The sequence below is a fragment of the Manis pentadactyla genome, chromosome 5, assembly GCF_030020395.1.
Source record: "Manis pentadactyla isolate mManPen7 chromosome 5, mManPen7.hap1, whole genome shotgun sequence".
NCBI classification, from domain to species: domain Eukaryota; kingdom Metazoa; phylum Chordata; class Mammalia; order Pholidota; family Manidae; genus Manis; species Manis pentadactyla.
In genome coordinates, this window is record NC_080023.1 from 120,936,995 (window position 1) to 120,954,490 (window position 17,496).

Genomic DNA, 17,496 nt, shown 5'->3' on the forward strand with positions numbered 1-17,496 from the left:
TCTGGTGTTGCTAACTTTGAAAATACAGGAAAGATTGAAAGAGGTGTTGACATTTAAAAAAAAGTTCCTCCATGATTAGCTATTAGAATTATAAAACTTCAGAATTAAAAAAGACTTAAGGTACCACTTAGGTATAGAAATGGCCAAGTTATCTAAGTAGGGCTAGTTACTCTCCTTTTAACTATGCTGAACACTTTAAAAGTCAATGAATAGACTTCATATAATTTAAAAATAACTTACATAATAAAATATTAATATTATGCCCATTATGCTACTTTTCTGTTTTATGAAATAATACTCTTTGGAAAATCACATTATTCAAAACTAGAATTCTGTCAGTATCACAGAATCATAGTAATTCAACCAGCTCTTTCACTTCATGTGTAAGAATAATAAAATTGATTCTTTGAACAAGTTGCATAAGGTCATATATTTTCCACTAGATTTTCAGAAATTTCTCTTTAAATGAATTAAACTGAAACAAAACCATCATGGATAACTGCAAATATCAGCTCTCATGTACCTTGTAGCCTTAATGCCACTATAAGTCATTTCTATTCTATGCATTCATCCTGCCAGAAATGGTAGGATGTAATAACAATTAACCCAGCAGTATTTACTAGTTTCATAGAGGTGAGTAAGACTTTAGACTGTAAGAACAAATGCACTCAACCTATTTTTAAAAAGTGACTTTATATTACTCTAGATAGGTTAGTATTTAAGAGTATGGGGACTGGTTCAAATCACTTATACCATGTACATATTACCTGATTCTGACACATTGTTTAACCCTTATAAGCTTCAGTTTTCAAACCTAAAAAAATATGAACACTACTATTACTACCAACACCACTAATAATTCCTATGTCAACATGTTGGTAAAGGCAGTGTGGGTATGACTCCCAGTGCTCCCGGTGTTGGACACTGCTGGTAACTAGTAGTGTGTCCACTATAACTAATACTAACACCACTGGAAAATGGCCACCACTACTACCATGACTTGAAAGAGCTAGAATTTTTATTTATGAACTTCAACTGAATTTCTGTGGCTTTCTGAAGGCCCCTCATGCCCATTTATCTGTAACTACAACTCTCTTACTTACCTGTAATTACAAAATAGATATTTGACGAAACTCAATTAATATAATTTGGTTCTGCTACTTTTCATTTATCAAATGGTGGTCATTTGATTAACATTCAGCAGAATTTAGAAAGGTAAGTAGCCAAAGGAACATTCACGTGTTCCTAATAGTTGGCCTTATGTTAGTCTAGGAAAGACTAACAGGGTTGCTGCAATGAGGCAGTCAGTATTTATTCAGTTGGTTCAGAGAGTTTCTGCTGAGCAATTGGAGGGAGTGGACTCAGGGACATGCAACTCATAACTTACCAGGATCTTCATCATCTAACTGTGGGCTTATGAACTCCCCTCTTAGACTCCTGTTCCTCTTCTACTATAGTGGAGACAATAAGTGAAAGGTGGCAAAAAATATTCTTCTGTGCTTACTACCTACAAAGATGCAGTCTTTCTCCTATTTTTAGTCATTAAAGTGTGTCATTTCCTAGCATATTTTAATCTCTGATTCTGTGAGTTGATTCCCAACTCAGGAAATGTGTCCTCCAAATTATAGTCCAGTTCACCACTATGCACCCACACAGCCTGTCTGGAAAAACACAACCACCCAGTAATTTTATAAGGAGTTGCTCAAAAGTGTCCTATGGCAGTACTGGATGAAGTAAAGAGAAGACGGGAGTGGTGTGGTTTTCCATCCTCCTCCCCCCACTCCTTCCTTCTTGTCCTGCTAGAGTCTCTACTTATTCCATTTTCACCAAACTGCTTTATCTGACTTTCAAGAAAATACTTTTTTTAGAGTTTCAGTTTACTTTCAGTGCCAGTAGTGCACAGATTACAGATACTTTTATGCAAAGGACAAAGAAGAATATAAGCATGGGCAAAATTGTTCACTTTACTGGTATAGTAAATCTGAAAACAAGGATTTATCTATCACTAATCTCTTACCTGCTGGAATTCTTCCATCTGTTAGAAACAAGTCACTGAATCCTTCACCCAGCAGCCTGTCTATTGGAGAATCTCGCCCCAAATCATAGTCACTATCTCCTGCTTCACTGTCACCACGGCCACTATCTTTTAAGCTAAACTTGTCCATGTCTTGAAGGGCATATCTAGAAAGATAAATCAGGGAAAGTATAGATTTAGTCTTCAGCATTCATATTATTTGAGACTATTAATAGGTAACCCGAGGATAATTCATACCTATAGCTCCTGGAGTATTTGTTTCCTCTAAAACTCGGCCTTGGCTGATACTGCCCCTGGTGAAGCATCGAAAGAAGCTGGGAGACCTGCTGGAAACCAGAGACAGAACTGATTCCAGGAAACAAACCTGAAATACTCACAGGTTCTAAAGATTCACATATGCTGGCCTGTGGCAGACGATGCAGCCAGCCACCACATACAACTGAGCATAGCCCTGACAGATGGAAATGACCTGTAATACAACCTACAACACCTCTTTGAAAAAGCATGCCTCCGTAAATAACAGATTGATTGTCTTTGTTATACTACAGTTTAAAGTGATGGTTATTTTAAAAAGTGGTAATTGCTGTAAAAGACAACACTCTAATACATGTACTTAATATAATGTCAGAAAATGTTCAGAAATTGAACAAATATAATAGGCATAGAGATGTGATATGGGGTGCTTCAGTTTTTGATTTTTCAGTAGAAACAACTATGAAAATAAAGCAAGCCCCTTTATTTTTGGCTTTCAGTATCTTAATCTAAGAAGTAAGGAAATTCTAATTAGTCCTTTGCAAGCCTCACATTTATTTTTCAGCATTATACATAGTACATGCAAGTTTTTAAAACAAAACTGAAAACAGTGTGCTAAGGTGTGTATACTTGCTACATACACACACTGTAACTTGTATTCTAGTATTTGAATACTGTTAGTGTTGTTACTTCTTCATGGAAACATTTAGGAACTAACACCTACACAACTTCTGAACACTAACGGTGACTTTGTCAGTGAACTGAGGCAGAAAGTACGATCTTACCTCAACAGCAGGAGTGGCATGGGTGAGTTCTAATGCGAAATTCTCTGGCACATGGTTCGATGAGATTGTCACCAAACTGTTGAGGGACTGGTGACTGTCGTGACTCTGCCGGCTGCCCATCTGCCCTCTTTCTAAGGTAGGAGATGAAGATGGAGATGATCTGTGATGAGATCTGATGGGCAGAGTGCCATTCACGGTTGGCACCAATGTAATGTCCCCTTTGTGAATCTGCCTGGATGGCCTTTTTGGGTGGTGCTGGTAAGTTGATTCTGCGACCCTGCAGTTGTAGGATCGCGTGTCTTTCTTTTCTCGGTTACACCTCGTTGCAAACAGTACCATAATAACCAACAGGACTGCACAAATCGCTCCTAAGGAAATAATTATAATCATGGAGACATCCAGAGATGCCTGGCTTACTGAGGTCATTGCTGTACTTGTCACCAACTCTGCATATTCAAAGATCACACACTTCAGAAGCACTTTGGTATGCAGCTGAGGATTGCCTTTATCCTGGATGATAACTGTGAGCTCCCGTTCTGTGTAGGAAACAGATTCCATGCTCACATTGGTATGGATGTCACATGATCTTGGATCAATTAAAAAGATATTCCCCTCATTACCTGCCACTATGGAGCAGCTGAGTTCAGCATTGACACCAGAGTCTCTGTCAATTGCCCGTATTCTTGTGACATGAAAGCCACTTTCAGCCCCTTTGGGGATGGAGATTTCTGCGGTATTATTGCGCAATGCAGGCCCTATAACCACAGGAACGTTATCGTTTTCATCAATGATGGTGAGCACAACTGTGGTATTGCTTACAAGTTGCTTTGGACTTCCCCCATCTCTTGCTTCAACCACAAAAGTGATCTGACTCACTTCTTCATAATCAAAGATTCTGAGGGCATAGATAGCTCCGTTAGATGGGTCAATGGTTACATACGTAGTTATGGAACTTCCCAAGATAAAACTCTCCAAAATGGTGTATGTAACTTGTCCATTTTCTCCAAGATCAGGATCTGTGGCTGTAACAGTGGTGATATATGCCCCCGGTGAGTTATTTTCTGAGATTGCAAATTCATATCGACTTCTCTGGAAGTGGGGGGGATTGTCATTTATATCATTGATTTGAACAGTAAAATGCTTTACTGTAGAGAGACTGGGTGTCCCCTTGTCCTCAGCGATGACAGTCAAACTGTATTCAGATCTCCTTTCTCTGTCCAGTGTGGCATTCGTCAGGATTAAATAATTGTTCTCATAAGTCTTCTGAAGTTTAAAGTGACCATGTCCATGAAGCTTACATACTATTTCTCCATTCAGCCCAGAGTCCTTGTCCTGAACCCCAACCAAAGCAACAAATGTGTCAATGGGATCCCCTTCAAAAATATAAGATATCTCTTCTTTTCCAGGGGACATGAGGTTTATGTTAATTTCAGGTTTATTGTCATTAACATCCACGACCTTAATTATGATTTTGCAATGAGCTGGGATTGAATTCGGACCCAAATCTTGAGCCTGCACATCAATCTCATAGGATTTGGTGATTTCGTAATCCACTTGCTTGAAAAGAGTCAAATGTCCTCTCTCTGAATCAATTTTAAAAGTCTCTATAATTTTGGGAGACACATGACTGCTGAAGGAATATACAATCTTCCCATTAGCGCCCTCATCTGGATCAGTGGCATTCAGATCTAGGAGCAAAGTGCCAACGGGGGAGTTTTCTAAGAGTTGTATTAGGTAAGACTGCTGCTCGAAAGCAGGGCTGTTGTCATTGGAGTCTGAAATGCTTATCTTTAGTACGGATGAGCCAGACCTCTGAGGCACCCCCATGTCTGAGGCGGTGAGCTGAAGCTCATAGCTTGACTGCAGCTCCCGATCCAGCTCTCTGACCACTATGAGTTCTGCATACTTGGCTCCATCAGTTCTGGTCCTAACCTCGATATTAAAGAAATCATTGGCAGAGAGAGAGTATGTGTGGAGGGAATTTTCCCCAACATCTGGATCAGATGCACTGTCCAGGGGGATACGAGTCCCAACTGCTGCACTCTCAGATATCTCAATAGGTATGACGGATCTTGAAAACTGGGGAGAATTGTCATTAATATCCAGCACTTCAACTTCGATATGGAAAAGCTGCAGCTGCTCAGTGGGTAGAGTGATCACATCAAACTCTATAGAACAGTTCAAGTTTTTCTGGCATAGTTGTTCACGGTCAATTTTAGCCCCTATGCTGATTTCCCCATTATCCTCATTTACTGCCAGTAGAGGAGAATTTCCCCTTTGCATGGCTCGAAAACGAACAGTAGGATTAGGTAGCGTAACTAAAACATCAGCCACATCCTCTGATAGTCTTGCAATTACTGATCCAACCCTCTGCTCCTCATAAATTTTGTATTTCAAATTCTTGCCCAGTACAGCACAGTTGAAAGATACCATCAGGAGTGCAAACACAAATCTAAAGTGCATTTTAGCATTCATTTGGTACATCGGTCAGTTCATGAGATTCCTCTCACAGAGCCAGTTAAAACAGCAAAGCAATTCCCTCAACTTCCTTTGGCAACTTAAAACTAAGCTACATTTGGTACTGGAAACTTGAAAGCGCCTCCTAATAATACAGCACAGCAATTAACAGCTCGCAAACTTTTGTTTTATACACACCGTGTCACGACTTCCAGACACAATGGGCATGGAGTCCGATCCTTGCATATGTTTGGCTGTGTGTCCTCTCTGTGCAGGCAGAAGGGTGTCACCTCCGCGTTTTCCGCCTTGTGGAGTCGAAATCCATCTATTGCAGGGTGCCGGCAGAGTCGAGGCTGCAGTAGATCTTTCTGAGCGATTCCTTCTCCCTTTCTCTGCTCGGCTGCAGACTAAACACCCGTGATTGCTGACTCCAGTCTAAAATCTGTACAACTTCACTTCAACTCAGACAAAGCTCTCCAGCCCGGCGTGTGTTGAATCGCTTCCAGCCAATCAGCGCACTTCCAAATCAAAAGCTGATGGAGTCCCTGAACCTAGGGCGGACTCGGGTGGGGGCGGGAGCGCGGAGCGGGGGGCGCGGAGCGGGGCGGGCGGGGCTGGAGAAGGCGGACGGCGCTGCTCCCTGGCTGCTTCTCCTACGTCCTCCTTGCTCCCCCTCCCTCTCAACTGACTGCATTCACTTTCTCTGAGCGTGCCACGACAAAGGGGAGACAAATTACAGAAGAAAAACTTTAAATCAACTTCTGGTCGCCTTTGTTTATATGGCATTTTAAATTGCGCTGTTTTTCTTAATTGCTCTTTCTTCTTCCACAAACATGTAATCATCTTGCTTTTCATAGTCTTTAAGTACCGGTTTAACTTAAAATACCTCTAAGTGTATTTTGTTGGTGGGGGAATTTAATAAAATTTGAAAACTGCTTCTCATTATGCTACTCAGTCCTCCTCTGCCCCCTCCCCCTCGGTAAATACTTGGGTCTTTTTCCTGTGAGCACACGCAGCATTTCTTGAGGCTCTCTTATAAAGAACAGAACAAGTAGAGGTTTCATTTTCTGTTTTACTTTCATCTCTTTGAAGATAAGAAAAGGGCTATTTTCCATTCCTGATTTCTCTTAATTAGCAAGATTTAAAATAACAGCTTAGGATTTGAAACTAATTTGCAATATAGTTAATACATTACACCACTTATTTATTTGAGTTTGGGCAAAACCCGCTATATTTCTTTGTCCTGTACTTCAAAAAAAATCCTATTTGCCCTGAGTAAAAGACATTTCATGCTTTAGTATGCTAAGCTCTTCCAAAAGGTACTATATATATACATGGTAAGTGTTCACAATGAATACTGGTGGGACATGGACTCAATAGTTGACAAGTCAAATTTTTATAATGTATGTATTATTTATGAAAACACTTTTCAGATATGGATTTTAAAAACCCAAAGCTTGTTTACACTGAAGAAAAAAAATGCCTGAGCTGAAAATTGCATTTCTTGTGCATCAAAATGCTAAGAAATATCATGGGAGGCTTGTGCTCTATCCAGGTCACAGAAACTGCTATGGTATTCTTACTTGAAAATATGATTATTTATGATGTTCTTTCTGCTGTGCAATTCCTTTTAAGTTTATCATCCTGGCTCTACTGCTGCTTTTTTTTAATTTTGGTGCCTCTTGCATTATTCCTCAGCTGTCTTCATCCACTTGCATGTTTACTGTTTCACATAATCTGTCACTTTTTCCATTTATTTTTCTCCTACTCTCTATTTTGCCCCCCAGAAACATATAAAAAAAAGTAATTTTCTTATTTTTCCACTTTGCTTACTCTCAGCAGAGCTCAGCTAAAAAGTCACTAAGACGGTTTTTCCCAAAACAGAAAGCAGAGGAGTCTCAGCGTGAACTCTCCTTCTTTTTAGACATTCAAAAGCATTTTATAAGCCATTGTCTTTTTCTCCCCCTCCAGAAACCAGTGCTGTGTGGCAAATTGTGCAGAATAGAAATGCCTATAATGAATGTGTTTAGTACTGGGTCACGCTGATGAACATTCTGCCCCCATGAATAATACTGTTTTACAAGTTTGTAGCCCTTTCAAATTGCTGATCCCCAAACCCTAGAGGCAAACTAGGGAAACTACCACTACCAACTGGGACTTTAGAGACCCATAGCCATCTGGCCTAGATCTCTCACAATCTGAGCCAATAATTATATCAATTCAGGCTTTAGTGAACCCCTTTGCAAACACTAAAAGAGCAAAGAAAGGAATTAGTGACTATTCAAAGTTGGGGTGAGAATTCAAAAGTAATCTAATTTCATTAGTTCTAAGAGAGTTCTCTGTGGATTTGATAAGTCTAGCCCCCAAAATCTCCAAGAGCAATAGACTTGATTGCCTTCAAGTAGAGGACATTTTCCCCTAATGCTTAAAAGGTAGAAATAACCAAAAACAAAAAAATCTTTATTTCTGACAGTGGGTTTGAACAGAATAAATCATTGTGAAAAAGAGCTTAAAATGAACTTATTGAAATATTTTAAATAGGTTGTAAATTAATCTATACTTCAAGAGTGTGTTTCTTTAAAGAGAGAGAGAATCTTTAGAGAACATGGAATCCTTTCATAGACAAAGGCTTTTTTCGCTTAGAATGCCATCCTCAACAAATACCATTTGATTTTCAGCTTGCCGATCTCTCTCTGAGAAACTATATGTACTTGACAGTATTGAGCTTTTGATTTCTTCTTAGTATGCACTACTCTGCATTTCAAACTTGTTTTCAAAAAGTACAGAATAAAAAATCTTTCCTTTGCACTTTTGATTAGTTTCAGCAATTCACAAATGTCCTTATTTGGTGGGTCTGAAAAGGAAAAAACCAACCAACAAACAAACCTCTCTCCTAGATCATCTACTGTTTGTGAATGGGTTTGTTTGTAGGTGGACAAAAACTGATAAACTTCAATTAATTGTCTTCAGTTAGTGATTTGATTAAACTTCGTCCTCCTTTTGGAATATCACAAAGCCATGAAGACATGGTAGGCCCTCTAAAACAACTTCTCAGCTATCCAGTGAGGAAGAATTGACCGAATGTTCCCTCAAGTCTATCTACCTTAGATATGGCAGCCTATGTTGACAAAGAAAGGAGTTGGCTTCACCTCTTGAGTACTGTGGCATTGTGAGTGATGTGAAGCAGGAAAAGAAATTTCTTCTAAGCTTCTGGAGGAGAATCTTAGCTACTTCCTTCATGGTGTGCATATTTGATCCACAAAGTTCCTTTTCCCAGATCAGCTTAAGCTGGCTAAGAATTGCTAAACTTAGAGAAAAGATAGTAGCTACATTTGCAATATATCCTGTCACCTCTAAAAAGACTTCTATTATTCCTTGTGTTTTGATTACTTTTGTTTTAAGTAAAATGAAGCTTTCTAATTCTAAGTCTTTAATATTTTCCTTTTTATTGGAGAGGAAGGGGAATGTAGCACTCAGTTGTAAACTGACCTAAATGTCTCTTCATGACATGAAGAACAGCATCTTTTTTGGTACTGGAATCCAAAATTAAAGTCACTATAATTTCTTATAAGGAGATGTGGAATTTGTTTAATATTTATAGTTATTAATTTATATTTTATTACATCATATGAAATGCAAAAAAATGAGTAGATGAGTAAATATTCACTCCCATCTCAATGTATCATACCTTTCCCATCATCAAAATAACAATATGGCCTCTCACAATCTTCTTGTAGAGTGACATAACATTTCAATCTTTCCTCATAGCATTTGCTGTGAAATGCCTTACAGGAGGAGCCCATGGTCCTCCTTGACACCATATGTCTGTAACAAGTCTCAATAATTACTCTATTATATATCAAGGGAAATTAGATCAGAGCAAAAGTTTTACTAGACTAAACTGTGTACCATTAAGGAATCTCAGTGCTCTGGAACTGCTTAAGATAAAAAGCTTGACTTTTTAGATGAGCCCAGTACAAGTATGAATGCAGGTACGACCCACTGGTAGCTATGTAATCCTGAACAAATTATACACCTTCTCTGAGTGTGTTTAATCCTCTGAGAATAATAATAACTTACTATAAATAATTCTTGTAAGCATTAAATAACTGGGGCTTTCCACAGGGGCTGGCCCAGAGTGAATATACAACAAAGGTGAGTTTCCTTTACTCAGTCTTTGTGTGCCTGTTTCCTTCCTAACATCCATTGAAAAAATTTTATCCTGGATACATGCAAACTCTCTCCATTTATGATTTATGAACTTCACCTTTAAAAAAATCAACAAAACTAATAGTACTGATCTATGATGATCTTGAAAATTTACTGGTTCTCTGAAGGAAATTCCAAAAGATCTATCAAATATATCTAAGTATGCCTCTAGACCCTAAACCATAGAAATATATAAAATAATACAGTTAAAAGAAACCTACCAGGGGCTTAATTATCTTTTATATTTTGTAGGATACACATCTAGTATTTGCCTGTTCTCAAATAGTAAGAGATAAAGTTCTGTTTTGTTTTCTTTTGTTTTTTTATCATGTCATACTATACTGGGAAGACAAAAGGATGTAATTTGATATGATATCTTGGTAATGACAAGGAAAGATAAAACTTGTCAAATAAGATTTTCATTTAAAAAGTACTTTTATCAGTCTTATTACATCTCTTCACGTTGTCCTCCCCGTATTCCATTTAGTAATCTATTCAAGAATATAATAATGAAAAATCACTGAACAATATGAACTCTTTATCTTGGAACAAAGTTATCAACATAAGATCAAGCGTTGGGAAATGACAATGGATCCTAAACTGTCCTCAGACTTGTAGAATAGACACAGACTTTAGTAGAAATTTCATGGGAGAAATGCCCACGGGAAGGCCCCACCGCTGGAGGTATAGCTGTGCAGGTCCCAGGAAGCTGCAGCAGTGGGAGGATCAGGAAGCATTGGAGTCCATGAAATGCCCTGGCAGGTGCTAGGTCAGTTTCATCTGCGTGGATAGTCAGTGTTTGGGATATCCTGCCACAGGTAGCACACCAAGTTCCAGTGAGAGACTTAGGGTCTGGTGACAGGCAATTAGCTGGGTCCAGACACAAGACATGCAGGTTGAGGGGATGTTCATTCTAGGACTTCAGACCTTCCAAGTCAGGCAGTTTTGAAATTAGAATTTAAACAGAGAGAGCAAGACAGCAAGATCCAGCATTCTGAAGATGGATACATATTAGGAGCCTACCCAAAATTTGAGACCAGATCACAAAGTTAAATATACATGGCAATAAGGTTGATTTTAGGATTAATCATCTGAACTATTGTAGAGTCTCTTAAATTTCCTCTCTTCAGGGCAGTATCCCAGAGGTAGGAAACTAAGTGTATGAATTATGTTCTTAAAGTTGCTACTGAAGAGATTTGAGGGACTTAAAGGCTCATCTCCCATCCACCAAGTGAGTTGAGTCTCAGTTCTTAGTTTAAAACATCGCTACACAGTGTATGGTCCATAGGGCAGGAGCACGGGCATTATCCAGAAGTTTGTTAGAAATGCAGAATCTCAAGCAGCACCACAGACCTACTCAAACAGATTCTGCATTTTATTAAGATCTTGGGCTAATTCCTATGCACATTAAAGTTTGAGACATTGTTATGAAGAGTTATCTATTGTTTGAAGTGGTAGGAATCTTAACATAATGGTACTCACAGCCTATGTGCTGTGAGATTTTATTCCCCCAGGGAGTTCAGACAATTGGCACGTGGTGAAGATTACCATAGAAGGTGTCAGGGCTTAGAAATCATTTATTCAAGATTGTAAATAGAAGTGATATAAAAGAAAAAAAACCTCTCTATTTGGTTAAATCAAGAAAGAGAAGCAAAATTAAGTTCCCTCTTAATCCAATGTTCTATTCCAGTTACTACCCTGTCCTCATCTACATAGGCAATACAGTGTCCATTTGGGAAGGAAATACTTCTAAGAAAAAGAGATCTAATTCTTTTTGAAGAGCTATTTCTGAAAGCAAAAATATCGTCAATGTCATTGCGTATATGTGTGTTTATACATGTGTATATGCTTAGGAATCTCTGGTTGTTTTGAATCTGTCAGGTATATATAAATGACAGATTTACCTTATACTTTCTTTATGCCAATATTCCTTCATCTTTCATTGGTGTAGGAGAGCATATCTTAGGTACACTTTTCATTTGTCTTTAACTACTTCTAGTTCAGGATTAAGAAAAGAAATTGAGTTGTGACAAAAAGTTCATTGTAAATGCTTAAATCTGTTGTGTTCATGTTAAAATCTATTTCACATACTTCTGGATACTCCTAATAAATGTCTGATTTATCCAATCATTCTTTACCCAACTGGAAGCATTCCACTGTAAATAAATTTCATACTTAAGATAAAAATGTAAATTTCATACTTAAGATAAAAATGTAAGATAAAAAACATAAAGAACTAATATGACTTAGAAGCATGATCCCACACTTAAGGCAAATCAAATCAATGCTCTTTTAGGATATATAGATTATATTAAAACTTTTTGAAAAGTTTTAATCTATATATGTTAAGCTTAAATGTCTACTGAATAGTACCATCAATTATGTACAAAAATTACTATTAGTAAATACAGCTAGGTTAATTGCAACTTCAGTGTCTCATTGTTTATTTATTTAGAATTTATGGGAAATTATTCCCTTCCTAGTTACCATCCACCAGTTGAAACCTCTTCAATGAGTCACATTCCAGGATTTGTAGTGCAGCAAAGCAATGTTTTCAAACTGTGAGATACTTAGTTTTACAAGGAAAACAAAAGGTGCAAGTATGCTGCCAAATAACAACTTTTATCAAAAATAATTAAAATGTATAAAGTAATAAATAAATGATTAACAGATTTAGAACATGAAACAGATATCTAACTATATAGCTGGTCTCTGTAATGTGTGTATTTTCCTTCTTCTGCCAACCTACAAAGGAAATAAGCAGTGTGCATGGACTTTTTGTATAATAAATGTCTAAATGTTTATTAGTTATATAGAAAATGTTTCATTTAGAACAAAACTGAGGAAAATTGATAGGCCTTATTGAAAATAGTGTCTATTTTCTACAAGGCCTAGAGCAGGCTGCCATTTGTGATAGCACAGTGTCTCTTTAATATCATCTAGCATTTATTTAGAATTTGGATAAGCTAATTCAGTCGCCATAAAGTAATATTCTCTATCCACAGGAATTAATTTCCAAAACAGATTCTCATTTAAACAGTAAAGCATTTTAGAAAATATCTGCCTCAAAAGCAGTAAAACATTTTAGTGATATCTACTCCAAAACATATTAAAGAGAACAAATTAAAGAGTTTACATTTAAATTGAATTACTCATAAAAATACCATCTAAAATAATAAGAACTCACATAACTAAATGTTAGGGTTTTGGAACACAATAAATAAATATATGTAATAGTTATTGAACACAATTTTGTTCCAAATGCTTTATATATATATATATATATATACATATATATATATATATATATATGTGTGTGTGTGTGTGTGTGTGTGTATGTATATTTATTTGTTTGTTTATATCCTCAATTCTTACTATAACCACAATAATGACATGTTTATCATTGCCAGAAATATGTGGAATACAATAGAACCCAGCCAAAGTGTCAAGAAGAATGAGTTTATTATCTCAAAGCACAAGAAACACAGAGATAGGACATAACACAATATTTAAGCAGCCAATAATGGTTTCAGGAGCCAGTTTCCTTACCCTTATCCTTCTTGCTTGAGTTTCACCTTCTCAAGATGGCTGTTACAGTTTTTGGAAATATCTCCTCACTAAGCTGAATATAAAGTTACAAAAAAGAGAGTACTTCCTTTACAGATCATCTATCACCAGGAAAAAAAAGTGTTCTAGGAGCCGCCTACTGATATCCTCTCAAAGCTCATTGGTCAGATTTGTGTCACATGACCATTCTTTAATTCTACTAAGGAAAGCAGAACAGTCATAACTGGCCTAAGCCAAGAAAGCTTTAGCTCCACATTGTATGAATAGCTCCTTCACTTCATACAAGGTGCTAAAATACTGGGATTTAGTTAATTAGGTGAAACAGGGAGTGGATGTTAATCCTAGAACCATTTTATGATAACAAAACTAAGACTCACAAGTTTAAGTAAATTTTCACACAGCTAATATACAGTTGATATTGAGTTTGTGTATCCATATCTGCCTCCAAAATCTGTTTTCTATATAATTGTAACTACTTGTTTCTTAGTAAATGAGAAAGCTGTCCTCTGTTTTAATTTTTTCTTTCTTAAAAAAACATATGAAGCTATGGGGCTAGGCATCATTATATATAAAAGTGAATTGTCTTGTGGAAAAATACTGCAACTAATGCAACTAAAAAATCATCACTGCTTTGTCCCTTGGATATCATTCTTGAAAATCATCAATGCTATAGGATTACATAAAGTGATTCCTAGGCAAGGGTGGGGAAAACAGAGGAGGTAAACACAGAGGTGATGTTCTTCTGACTCTGAATATGATCCTTCAGGGACATCTTCACCTACCATGTGCTATTTCTCTGAGACCAGGCTCATTTTTACAAGGAAACACAGTAGAATCGTTTGTAGGTTAAAAGGTGAAAATAGAGAGCCTGGAAAACTGAGAAAAGGAGAGTAGACATTTAGATGCATATTTCTGTTATAATCAGAAGCATTCCAGTGTTTGAGCAAAACCTAAGCAGGGGATTGACACAAGGGAGGAAGCAGCATAATGCCGTACAAGAGATAGTGACCTGAAATCAAAGAAACCCACTTCCCACTCAACAACTCTTTGATGCGGCATCACTCTCACACCATCGGTAGTGTTACCAGTGATAGGTCACTCTCCACAAATACTTCTTTGTATAAATTATTGAATCCCAAATTTGGTAGGAAGACTTAAAAAGTACACCTGGATATCTTACTTACATTGAGTACTCACTGGTATTCTATTTATTTTGACAAACTTTTCTAGAAATTCTGCTTTCTGTTATGAAGCTAAATGAAAGACACTAACATTCCTGGCAAAGAAAGTAACATAATTTAAAGCAAGCAAATGTGCTTTATCTTGCTCAGCCTAAGTATTGAATTTAACCATCCCAAAAAATAACAATAGTAAAAAAAATCTTTCTTTAAATTTTAAATAACTGTAGCCTGCACATCATCAAGTCTCCAGAGGATTTCTGACTATCTAACATTAACTTAATGAAATCATAAAATAATACTCACTTTCCCCACAACCCCCAATACAAATTTTTCTAAACAAAATAGCTGTGCATTTGTTTTAATGTATCCTTCCAGCAACAGGAATATGAAAAAGTAAATTTCAATCCCTTCCCAGTTTTATCCAGAGCAGCTCAGCAAAGCACAATACAATGGTTTGAAAGTGATTTTTCTGGACAGCAGGAAACTTATAGAAATCCCTGATTTGCAAAAACAAAACAAAAACAAAATAAAAACACGTAAACATATTTAAGCTTTTTCACAAATAATCTTCAACTACAAGATCTGCTGTGGTTTTTTATGTTTTCCTGTAACTCTACAATGTTTTAAATTCAAAAGGTTTCTGTTAGAATTGGATTATGGTTATTATGCAGGAGCATATCGCAGTATAAACAGCTTGCTTGGCATCTCTGCTCTCACATGCTTTCATATCAGACTTCTCAGTAAGTCAGAAGCACATATTTTATTATTATGAAAATAACACAGTTTTTTATTTACTATAGAGTCTTGGGTCTTTATAAACAGAATAATCCAACACCATAGAGCTCCTACAGCCAAAACCTGAACTGATAATGATAAAAATTTACAAAGCATGTAAATATTTAGATCTAAAATCTGTATTTTTAATGCGAGATCATCAAAAGTTGTCCACAATGAATTGTCAAATTCCAGCCTAACTGTTTTAATAATAATGAGGATCAACCAGCTGAACAAAAAGTGTGAACTTCAGCAGCTTTTGTTGAACCCCCATGGAGACATCAAGCCTCTCACCTCAGGTGGTATGCACGTGACAGGTCTACCATATCTTCAGTCACCATTGAAACACACCCTATTTTCCAACATTAGAAATAGGTCTGCCTTTTCCTACAAAGAGGATAACACTAAGATATCTGCAAAGCAGGTATATATCCTCAAAAGTGAAAGTAACTAATAAAGTTTCTTACAGTTTCATGCCATTCTTCTGTCCTCACTGAAAGTCCTAAATTGCCATCTGGAAAACACTGCCACACCAACCTAAAATGTCCAGTATGTGAGAGTCACTTTTGATTTTGCTTGCCTCCATCCTGATCATTCATGTTCCTAAGACAGAGTATTTGAGTCTTTCTAGTCTTAGGTATTCAACAAATTAAAATTCCTGAATGATCAGTGAGTGACAATTCTAGTTCTATATAAACAGATTATTTTGGCTAAGAGTGTTCAAAAGGTCAAGGGTTTTTATTTTAATTAAAAAGTGAATATTTATAACAATTCTTCAACTTAAAAGTTTTTCTCTTTGATAATTCAAAGAGAAACAGCCCCTTAATGTCATCAAAACCATGTGGTCTTGCAAATTTGCTATAGAATCAACAGCCTAGGGAGAGTCACGAGGGGACGAGGCAGGCATGTTTTGTCAGAAGAATATGCATCATATACGGGACATCAGTCCTTCCATGTCAATCGTTAAACATTTTGGTGCAAATGTTATAAAGAATCAGATGTTCCTTTTCCTTCCATTCCTCTAGTATAGTTAAACCAGTGCCATAAAGTCATTGCAAAAGACAGCAAACAACGTTGTTATTGTAATAGGCTTTTTTTTTACTTTTTTTTTTTCATTCTTTTTAACAATAGGTCTAGCAGGTGGCATGTGGCTATGGTTGGGTCTATCTCCATCTCCAGGGTGCCAAGATGTCCCTCAAAGTTTCTGTGGGAGGAATTTGTTGGTGGGATTTGGATTGTAAAGGCACGCGAGCATCTGCTGCCTCCCTGCTCTCATTACCATTCACACAATTAACTCCTGTGGCTCTCGGCTCAGCAGCCAGAACCAAGGACTCAATTTTACTGCCTCTTTGACAATGCTCTTTATCATTCATCTGAACTTAAGAGTTCTCAGGCATTCAATTCAATGGCAAGTGTTCTCAGGAAAATAGTTCACACACAGGAAAGCACTAAGAATGAAGAGTGAAGGAGCAGAAAAATGGCTGAGGACCCAAACCAGCACCCGAAGAAACTGAGGTTCTAGAAGGTGGAATTTATTTCACTTCATAGCAGCATGCTGCATCTTTCAAGACTGTATCATATTTCAAAGGCTTATGTATGATCTTCTAATATTTTCAGTTAAGGTACATGGTACCAATGTTCAGTTAACAACTGTTATTTCAAATGTCCTCACTGATTCCAGATCCAATTTTGTATCCTGTAGATGCTTTAATCAAGACTAAAATTCTGTCTAGAAAAATGGTTTTGAGTAATTTTCAGTAGATATAAACAGAGTCTTGAACTGCAAGGAGAGATTCACAAAAAAGTATGACAAAATTAGGTAAGCCTTTATTTTTCAAGCCTCAGTCTGTCTGATCAATCAGTTGTAAGTTGTATGATTATCAGAAATGCTATATAAAAATTAAAACTGTACTGTCTCTTTAACCACTGTGACTCATGATACATATTCATGAACTGTAGTTATTAACAAGTTTATAATGGACCAGATTGAGGTGATAATATATGACATTTTTTTCTAGCTTAAATAGCAGAAGTCTGTCATTTATTGACATGTAGACTACAAAGATGTTAAAAGAAAACCTCCTTTCTTGTTACTAAATAAATGACATAAATACTGCACTTTCTCTCTAAGATAAAACTTTAATTTTAAAAAAGAAGCATTTAAAACAATATGACTGTAATGGAATAAGGCTTCTTTGAAACAACAAAAGAATGATAAGCTGTTAAAAGCTATGAA

General features: G+C 36.8%; 1 protein-coding gene across 4 annotated transcripts in view; it reads right to left on the minus strand.

Annotated features, from left to right (window-relative positions):
* Positions 1-6,043, minus strand: part of PCDH18 (protocadherin 18) — a 61,353-nt gene extending 55,310 nt beyond the window's left edge. Inside the window, exons 1-3 of one of the 4 annotated variants that reach the window (XM_057502616.1) lie at positions 3,073-6,043; positions 2,273-2,361; positions 2,018-2,181 (exon numbers count right to left, since the gene is read on the minus strand). In XM_057502616.1, coding sequence (XP_057358599.1) covers positions 2,018-2,181; positions 2,273-2,361; positions 3,073-5,556 — 2,737 coding nt within the window. In that variant the 5' untranslated portion in view covers positions 5,557-6,043. The remainder of the gene's footprint in view (positions 1-2,017; positions 2,182-2,272; positions 2,362-3,072) is intronic. The other 3 variants (XM_036926987.2, XM_036927047.2, XM_036927115.2) reach the window with 3 other exon arrangements.
* Between the last annotated feature and the right edge of the window lie 11,453 nt (positions 6,044-17,496).